The 9975-nt window shown below is 50.4% G+C and overlaps 1 protein-coding gene across 6 annotated transcripts in view; it reads right to left on the bottom strand.

Annotated features, from left to right (window-relative positions):
* Window positions 1-1798: 1798 nt before the first annotated feature.
* Window positions 1799-9975, bottom strand: part of EIF4G3 (eukaryotic translation initiation factor 4 gamma 3) — a 72942-nt gene continuing 64765 nt past the window's right edge. For all 6 annotated transcript variants that reach the window (XM_088529543.1, XM_088529541.1, XM_088529538.1 and 3 more), the window contains 7 exons: window positions 8780-8905; window positions 8510-8591; window positions 6580-6678; window positions 6212-6358; window positions 4759-4840; window positions 3451-3597; window positions 1799-2856 (listed from right to left, as the gene is read on the bottom strand). In XM_088529543.1, the coding sequence (XP_088385669.1) occupies window positions 2675-2856; window positions 3451-3597; window positions 4759-4840; window positions 6212-6358; window positions 6580-6678; window positions 8510-8591; window positions 8780-8905 (865 nt within the window). In that variant the 3' untranslated portion in view covers window positions 1799-2674. The remainder of the gene's footprint in view (window positions 2857-3450; window positions 3598-4758; window positions 4841-6211; window positions 6359-6579; window positions 6679-8509; window positions 8592-8779; window positions 8906-9975) is intronic.

Here is a 9975-nt window from a genome sequence, read left to right as displayed (position 1 = left end):
GGACGTGGCCGCGCGGGAGGGGGCGTGGCCGCGCGGGAGGGGGCGTGGCCAAGGGGAGGCGCTGGCCAATGAGACGCGCCGGGCATTTTTCGAACACCGCCCCCCCCCCCCCGTCACCCGCGCTTCCACGTCGCGCGGCCCAATGGCGGCGGGGCGGGGTGCGCGCGCAGGCCGCGCATGCGCAGGCGCCCGCCCGTCTCCCCCCCCCCCCCCCGCACCAACGCGCGCGGCCGTTAGCGGCTCCCCGCGGCGGGCACTGCGCGTGCGCGCCGCGCCGTTACCCCTGGAGCCTACTGAGGGCAGCGGCGCGGCCCGGGGGCGAGGCGCTGCCTGCAGCCCCGCGGGTCGGGTTTTGCCACGCTTAGGTCTTCCCTCCGGTGCTGCCGCCCTCCCTGGGCAAGTTTTTTGATTATTCCAGTTTTTTAACCTCAGCTTCACATTCCTCTGCTGAAACCTTGTGCAAATCAGCATCTTTCCAACACTCGAGCCTCCCCTCTTCTCCTGCTCGCCAGCAGGCTGCCAGCGGGGATGCTCCTTGCAGTCACCTCGCTCTTCCCTCCCGGCAGGCCAAGCCGGAGGGAATGCCGCCCATGGGGACGGGCTCCTCGCTGCCGGCTCTTCCGTGGAGGAGCCCGTTAGTAACGTTCATCCAACCCTTTCCAACCCCGATTTCCCTCAGCTCCCAGCACGGCGCAGAGGGAACCCAGGCTGCGCGACCGCGCTTTTCCACACAGCCAGCATCCCCGCGGCAGCACTGGAATAAGCCCAAGTTACTAATGTTACCTGCCCCTGGCAAACTCCGCTTCCTTCGGAAGGCTCTTCGGAGGCTCTGCCAATCCTTCCCGTTTCCAAGCACCGGGTCAATCACGAGCCTTGTGTGCAGCTTGCGGAGCGCTCCGGGCTCGGGTGTCCTGGGAGAGGGGAGATCCACACGGCGCCGGCGGGAGCGGGCACTGGGCATCATACAACCACATACATACATAGGCATAATTAAGGGTGAGATTTCTTCTCTTTTTTTTTCCTTTTTTTAACAAAACATCAGAGAAAAGTGTTTTATTGTTACTAAAAAAAAAAAAAAACAAAAAAACAAAAAAACCAACGCTCTAGTGTTTTAGGCCGCGGAGGCTCCAGCTCGGAGGCCCGGCGGGGAACACGGTAACAGGGAATGTGGCTCATGGACGTCTCCCGCTCCGGCCACATCCAGGCGCCAGCCTCCCTTCCCCCCGGTGGTCACACAACATCCTTATGCACGTACAGCAACAGTTTACATGTAAAAGGAAGATTAGGAAAGCATTGAACGTAGTTGTAGCTTTTTTCCCCCTTGTTTTTCCTCATTTTTTTTTTTTAAAAGGAAGCGATGTAGCAGCTGGGAAGAGCGAGCCGGCGTCCCGTGAGCTCCGCAGGGACCTCGCTCCGTGGCCTCTTCCGCGCGGCGGGTCGCTCCCGTCTCCGCTCCTTGGGCTCCTCGGCGCGGGGAGGCGACGTGACGGGCGGCCTCCGACGGCTGCGGCCTCCGACGGCTGCGGCCTCCCGCGGGGAAGCGCCCGCGGCCGCCAAGTTCTCGCTGCAGGAAGGGGCTCCCGAGCGGCGGCCCCGTTTGCACAACTTGCTCTGGGCCCTGGTCCCGGGCAGAGCCGCGCGCGGCCGCGCGCCCGGCGCCGTGGGGCTGCCCCGGCGGGGCTGCGCGCGGGCAGCCGCTGCCAAAGGAGAAGCCGTTTTACTTCCTTTTAAACTTGCAATGTTTGTCTTTATTTTGTTCTTTATATTTTGAAAGTGAAAAGAAATAGTATTGAGTCAATTTCTTTTTTTTCCTTTTTTTTTTTTTTTAAATATTTGTTCTATGTATTTACAAGCCTTAAAGTTGCTCTAAAGGTTCTGAAAGTATCACTAGTTCTTTTGTTTTTTTTGTTTTCCCCCAGGATAGCACTGTTTTGAACAAGTTATTTTCGGAGCACTCTGGTCCACAGCAGTTTTCTCAAATGCATTTCCTTCCGTTCCAAGGTTATGTACGTTTTGATTATTATTTTTTTCTTTTAAATTTCTGAAGCAAGCTGAGAGGCAGGCAAAAAAATCTGATGACAATTAAAAAAAATTTCTCTCTTCCTCATCTAGCTTACCCCGACCCCCTTGAAAGTTTTGTCTAGTTATCATGCTTTGAAACAAAACTGAGGTGCGTAGGAAGGGGAGGGAAATTTATTTCTCTGCTTTTGTTCTATTATACAATTTGTTTACAGAAACTGCAAATTTAAAAATTACACTGGCATTTGCAGTCCTTAAAATAATAAATTAAAAGTTTTCAACTTTTTTTTTGTGCTAAACAGATTCGTTTCGCTTTGTGTTTCTGTAAGTATGAGTCCTTGTTTAAAAAGGAAAGAAAAAAAAAGATTAAAACAGAAAATATTTTCTATAAATAATACATGTATTTTGGTTTAGTGCTCCCGCCCTCAGGTTTGACGTTTTTGTTTGTTTGTTTTCAAGTACCTTTTTTTCCTCCATGATCACCTTTGTGTTTAGCTATTTTTACCTCTCCCACTCGTGCGTGTGTGGGGAAGGGGGGGTCTGCGCGAGAATTGGCCTTGCTGCACTGTGATTGGCGAAGACGTGAAACTTTTTAAAAAAATACTTAAATTGTTTCTTTTTTTTCTTTTTTTTTTCTCTCTGTATTTTTTAAGTTTTAATTATCCTCCGACTCCTCTTCGGCCTCCCGTAGCCACGTGAAGAACGCCGTGACGGATTTGAGCGCGACTCCCTTCCCGTTCTGCTCCGCGGGGTCCTTGCTGCTCTCCCACTTGTAGAAGGCATCCTCCGATATCACCTCCTCGTCGTACAGGCAATCGAAAAACATCCGCAACAGATCTGCAACGAGGGGAGAGCGGGATTGCTGCGGGAGCCGCGCGGAGCCGCCGCTCCGGGGAACGCGATTAGCGCGACCTTTGCGGCGGGAGACGCAGGCACGAGGGAAAAGCGAGGCCTGTTACTAAATTATCCCTGGCTGCTTCCACACAGCTAAGAAGGAACCCGAGGTCCCTCCGACGCTGGAGGTCCCGGTGCCCTCCCTTGCTTCGCACTGCTGGCTCCCTGGGGATTCCCATTTCTTTGGCAACCCCTGCTCTCTTTCCATCCTGCAGCATTTCTGGGACAGGCCTCGTCAGTTGTGCCACTCGTCGCTGCCACTGCGACGAGCGTTGCTCCCACATGTCCAGGTGCCCTAAGATTTTCTGCCTTTTTCCTCTTTTGGCATCACAACCAGGAGGAAAACACTCCAGCCAAGCAAGGGGGGACTGCACTGCTCAAAGATGAAACTACTACAAGCTGCTTTCCCTCATCTTCTACATATAAACACAGCTTCACCATCAGGAAAAGCACATCCCTCTTCCACCACTAGACTTTACTCCCACAGAAGCAACTTTTCCTTAGGATTCAACCCCCCAGCGCAGACAGGACACTTACTAGGAGGTTGATCAAGTTTTACTATTGATGCTTGTAGTGCATAAAGTGCTTGTAGTTCCTTCTCTGTGTCTGAGTCTAGGTACTTGAGTAAGATGGGCACTCTCTGCTTGATAACAGCATTGTCCACACGGAAGCTAGAAGAGTCCGCTGAGGGTGAGAGGGGAAAACAGCGTTAGCTTTGGTACCTGGCAACAGGGACAGGTCCTTTATCACCTGATTAAAACAGAAATCACAGCTATGAGTTAGCGTGGAGCACTAAAACCACTACAGCAGAAACAGAATCAGAAACTGCACGGGACACAGCAAATCAGAAATACATTGAAGTGTGTTAGAAGTCCACTTCCTTCAGCAGCTTTTCAGTAGAACATGCTGAAAACATGACTAAGATTTTTGGAAAACAAAAGGATCTGTTAGAAGACAGAAAGTAAAACAAGATGTCACTGATGACACTCTCCCAGCAGAGATACATTAGGCAACCCTTACACATTTCTCATAAAATCCCATGTCATTTAGCCATTAACACTAGGTGGCATCCGAAAGATTCTGTTTTCTAGGAAGAAAGGAACTGGGCTGTGCTTTCCCCTGCATCCATGCAGTGGCAAGACGCAATTCCGACCAATCCCTCCCCACGCCAGACTCTCGCAGCTAGGGGCAGAAATGGACACTTTACAAGCCCAATTTCCTCGCCTCGCCAGATGCCAACAGCAAAATTAAAGGAAACGACGTGAACGGGCCAGATGTCTGCACTGGCTGGAGGTGCCTCGCTCAGCCCCGCGGCTCTGGCGCTCACACTTCTTTTCCAGGAACCCGCCCTCTCCTTGCGCTTCCAACTGCCAGGCCCTGGGGCGTCACGGCTCCATGTACATTCAAGCAATCCACATAAACTCTCGTCCCCAAAACGCCACTCTTTTGGGACATAAGGACTATCAACGAGCCAGGGCCGGCTCCTTCTCCACTGCAGCCCCCAATCCCAGCTCTGGCACGGCAATCCGCAGACCCACCGCCCGGGAAATGCTCATTATCCTAATAACGTCCAGCCCTTTTTCCACCTTCACTGGAAAAGAGTCAACGAAAATGATCTGCTGTTGCTCAGGGCGTCTCAAACGTGAAAGGGCCACGCCAGGAGCACAGAGTATGAGCCCCAGCAAAGTGAGTGGCTGTTGCGGGTTCAAAAATCTTAGGGGTGTGAGTGTGAAAAGCAGCCCAAGAGGAGAAGAGAAAGTGACATAAACCTTAAAAAAAATAAAATAAAATAATTCTTGGCACATGTAATTGATTTGTTTGGTGCTTGCACTGCAGGTAACTCACCTATAATAGCTGCTTTGCAAACTGCTGTCATTAAAGCTCTAAGGAATGTAGGTGAACTCATCTGGCTTTCATCTAGATTAGCCTGAAATCAAGAGCAAATGGAGCAGTTAAACACACTGCAGCCTGAAAGAGCAACCGCTTCCAGAAGCCACCGCCGCCTTTGGCAGCAGGCACCGATTGAGCACAGGCTGCTGCAGCAGGAGGCCAATCCACCCCCTGCAAAAACGCGGCCTCCCCGCTGCCCTCGGGAGCAGCTCGGGAACGTCAGCGCGGCGATGGCTCCGCGACCGGCACGGCCTGTTCAGCTGCTCCCACCGACCAGTTTCTCGGCTCGATAAACCGATCGAGACGACGCCGTTCAGCTTTTGCGGTGCCTTTTTAGGTTTTCCATGTGTTCTCCACTTCTTTGACACGTTTTGTGCCGTCCTCCCTGGCAGATTTGCTTTGGATAGAGAGGACATGGAGGGAATGGCTACGTAACTGGCCCGAGCCCACAAAGAGCCTGCGGCTGTCCCGGGGTTTTCAGCGCTGCTCGTGCTCTGCTGCCCTCGCAGCAAGTGAAAAAGGACATTTCTAGCACATCCCTGCAGTGACAGAAATAGCTGCAGTGAAGCTGACCGAGGTTTTTAGCTGCAAGCAGAGCTAGAAACGCTTCAGGCTGAGCTCTGTGGCAGAAGCAAGATTTAAAATCCAGCTTGCAGAACGATGCTGGAATTAAGGGGGCAAAATAATAATAATAATAATAAAATTAAATCAATGGTTTTTGTTACTGTTGTTTCTTTTTTTTTCCTTTATGCTGCGTGGTCCAAGCCCATGTGGAAGGGACACACGCTCTCTGGGGCGGTCCAAACTTGGGATGTTTTTAAGGCACTGGCACAGCGGGCAGCTGGGCAGGGGGGATGTGTGTGGGTTGTGTCACAGGAAACAACGAGACGCTTTTATCCCAGGTCCAGGGATAAAAACTCTCAGAAAGGGAACATGAGGCAAGAAAGAGTGTAGCAAGAGACTAGCTTGATAACGTCACTGGTAACCAGAAGCAGTGGTTCGGAGAGAGTCTACTTAAGTGCAGCTACTCAGAGGAAGGTAATAATAGCAATTATTTTTTTCAAAAAATGTTTAGCGCGTTGTGTTTATTTCTCAATTCTGGCTCGTGTTATAGGGCAACCCCCTCAGCAAAGCGTGGAGGCACCTCCATGAAGGTGCTGGCAATGCCTGAGCCTGGTAACCTCTCACCTCCACGGAGCTTCCGTAGCAGCAGGGAAGCTGCTCTGCGCCACGGACTAGACATTATAGGTGGCTCCAGGCCGTTATTCCCAACGGCCAAGACTAGCTCAGAGCTGGCACTGCATGAACGTAACGGGAGGAGCTGAGGGAGATGCCCCTCCAGACGAGAACGTGTTTGTAAAAGCGGTTAACGGGCTCCGCGCGAGGAGGGTGGGAACGGCCTTTGTACCTCTACCCAGTCAAAGATTTGTTCGTCGTTCGCCTTGTCCTCAACGATGAGTTTTTCTAGCTGTTTGTTCAGCTCTTCCGCAGAGAGTTCCTTCTCTGAAAGTGCTTCTGAGGAACTGGAACAGTCGGACTCCATGAAGTCCAACTTCTGCAACATCGGAAGCCAGGAGGAGAACCAGTTAAATCTACTTTCCTGCGCTGCATCAAGACAGCAAGCTCCAGCTCCTTCTGCCTCCCGCCACTTCCCAATGTCAAGTCATCCCCACCAGGATTTACACACTTTCCTCGGCACACGGGACAGGAGGGAAGGAGACCGACGGACACGACCGGGGACCCAAACGACCAAGCAGACACTTGCTCTCAACTCACTTGTTCCATGAGAAAGGTATGTACATCCTCCCCTTCAGGTAAGTAGTCCTTCCAACTGAGGCCAGTCTCCCTCCATAAGACTCCCACTTTCTTATGGCTCTAAAACACAAACATTTTGGCTCATTTAAATGACTCGCCAGAAGCCCAGGGGAGCTGATGCAAGCTGGAATGGTGCAGCTGTGTCAGGAGAAATAAAGAGCTGTTCAGCCACCAGACAAGATGCCTAGCAATGAAGTGATCACATTTGGAGATCCCGTGCAAGAGAAATCATATAAATCACAGATGCAACCCTGCCACAGGTGTAAGGAGCTGGTAAAGTGGTCACACACCGCGGTGATGTGTAATAAAACAACGTGATACATGGGGTTTGGAACAACTGCGGTCGGGATTACCTATGGAAAGGGGTATATGTGAGCGAGGCGCCGCGTCCCGCGGCTGTGACACGGAGCTGGCAGTTACATGACTTGGATTCTTCTCCTGACTCTGCCATTAACTTACTCCACGGCTCGCTCTCCCACACTCTGACATTAAGACACGGGGAAATTATCTACTAGAAAATGGTTATTTACAGGGCTGTTTTCTGGGCAGACGTGAGGCCTCAACCGCAGCTACGTAGCGCCTCAGTCACTCTTCAATTCCTAGAGTTTATTGCAGACTTTGAGGAAAGCTCCTTTTGCAGCACCTACAGCACAACCTTCTGCATCTCCTAATGTCACGCTGACCTTTTGGTAGCTCGTTTAAAACGGCACTTATGCAATTCTGGCAAGCATAAAGACGCTAGTGACAACCAGTTATTCTCACCCAAAAGCTCTGCAAAAACATTTATCCCATAGCACCCACGCAAGGAGGGGGGGTCACTGTGCAGCCAAAGCTAAGCGCTGACGTAAAAGCAGTCTGATATTTTGAATTTTAATATAGAGATTAGGAGAGTCCCTGCTGCAATTCACCAGCATGAGAGTTAGGTGACTGATCCCAGATGGAAATGCCTAACTCAAAATACCCCAGACTGTACCCAAAAGCGGTCTAGATGAGATGGTATTAGAAGGCTGTGGCAGAAATGGAAACCTAAGCCTGTGCTTCAAGCCCCAGAGCACGGCAGCTTTTGTTACAGAGAACAGAAGGGAAAAAAAAAAAAAGGTAAATCAACTGTTCAAACAAGCATAAGACTAAAATAAATAAATAAGAAGCCACTATCCACACTGCTAGCTTGAAATGCTCCCAGAACAGTCAACCTTATCTGAACGCATGCTTCAAAAAACAGGAAAGTGAGGGGATTTTACAGGGCTTAAAATAGACACTATCCAAAGTGCACTATTTAACTGCATTGAAAAAAATAAAAATAAAAAAGACAAAAACGGAGACAGAGTTATATGGAAACCATCGAACTGTTTGGACACACAACTGTGACACGCGTTAAGAGAGCTCTGGAAGTTACAGGGTGAAAAGGTGTCACTACCCCTAGTGACGGGTGAGTCCTAGGGCTGGCAGGTTTAGTTTGGATAAGCACCCAGAAGTCTGAGGCCATCTGAAGCTTATCCGAACCCTCAGAACCTCTCCGGGCTGCAAGAACTGCTCTCTCGCAAGACTTTGCCGGTACTTGCTGCTTCTGGTCAGCCCAGAAATACCTCGAGAATGTCCCTCTTGCAGTATTTCAGCACTCTAGCTTCTGGAAGAAGCCAGGTGCAAAGGTACCTGCAAAAGGGAAAAGTGATGAGAAAGAAAAGTTAACTTTTGGGAGCCTCGTAATGCTTGGTGTGAGACTGGGGGTGGCGAGGCGGGTTTCCTACGGGATCTGCCTTGGCTGGCCCAGCTCTAAGCACCTCTGCGTGGGAAATGTGAGCATGTGTGTGGAGCTCGTGTGTGGCTTCATGCAGAGACACGTATGTGCTGCATCCGGCTCAAACCTACGAGTGCACACCTGGACACTTACCATTTGTTTGCATAGAAGGTGCAAGATTTCAGCAAGCAAGACCCCGGCTCTTCCCACAGGAAGCAAAGGTTTGCTAAATTCTCTAGAATGAAAGAAAAACAGATATTCCTCCTTGAAAATTGTCCCCAAAATACAGTCAAACACCAAAGGACAGTGCTCCAAAGCCAGAACACAAGACAAGGGGTAGTGATTAAACTACTTAATCCCCAAATAGCCAGTACAAATACAACAAAAAACAAACTGCCACCGAAAGAAAACGGCGTTCCTTACTGCATGAGTTCTCTCATAGAGATTCCTCCTTCTTTTAACATGGGGGTCACCAACTCAGCTAGGTACAACCAAATATGAGGGATATCTATGGCCATATCATCTGCCATCTCCAAGGTGTCTGAAAACCTTTAGAAAAAGAAGAAAAAAAAATCAAGCATTAAATACAGCTCAGTTTGAGACTCCTCTGCAAAGTAAATCTGCACCATATTAAATCTTTTGTCTTAAAATAAAGGCAACGCAAGGATAAGGTTGCCTTCAAGGATAAGAAGATCCATCTAGAAAAGCTTTATTTACAGTAATTCTTCCAACCAAGCAATGCATTGTTCACCAACCAGTAAAACCTGGAAAAGGCCTTTTTGTCTATGAACACACAAGGTCTAATAAATGAAGTGTCCTTAAAAAATGGAATAACAGAAGGGCACATGCAACGTAGCAAAACACTCAATTAATTCTTGTGTGAGCAATCAGCTGTCTGAAACCCAAGGAAATGTTCAATAAAGCAGGAGGGGATTTCCTTCTTCTTCCATGGATCATTTTCCAAGCTGGCCGGAGAGCAGACAGGCAGAATGCGGAACGGGGCAGGCCCAGCTGCAGCATCTCTACCTCCCCTCAGCTCCACGTGAGGTTTCCAGAGGTGCCCAACAGCCTGACAAGCGCCTCCACGCTGGCTGCTCATGATGGTGTTTTCTTGCTCTCCAGCGTTTTGAAACCCAATCCTTTCTCCCTTCAAACCTCCAAGACCCTGGTTCCATTTTACCCGCTAACCTCCTCCTTGCACGCTAGGAACAGCCTTTGAGCAGGGACTGGCTCGTTTGCTTTGTTCTCTCCATCCTCCAGTGCTGCTTGGACCCAGGTTTGTCCGAGCGTTTCTGCCACGTTTCTGGCACGTTTCTGGCACGTTTCTGCCAGTTGGTTTCATGGTGTGGGTGTCCCCAGGGCCGCGCTGTGCCCAGCGCTCACCCCACGGCCTCTGACTGCACAGGAGTTTGTCTTGCACGAGGAGCTGTATCGTTTGCAGCCTCCTTATCCTGCGCCCACCGGACACCACCGAGGCCACTGCCCCCATCCTCATCTTCACGAGCGGTTTCACTTTGTTTACGCCGCATTCCGAGTGCAAGACCCGGGATTCCACCGAGATCCCCCTGATTTGCCAGCACTTATCCGCACCCCGGGAAACGCAGTGACGGCTTTAATCA

The sequence above is a fragment of the Tinamus guttatus genome, unplaced genomic scaffold (genome assembly GCF_059628265.1).
Source record: "Tinamus guttatus ecotype Peru unplaced genomic scaffold, ASM5962826v1 Tinamus_guttatus_pri_ptg000332l, whole genome shotgun sequence".
Taxonomy (NCBI): Eukaryota; Metazoa; Chordata; class Aves; order Tinamiformes; family Tinamidae; genus Tinamus; species Tinamus guttatus.
This window is presented reverse-complemented; position numbering and strand designations above follow the sequence as displayed.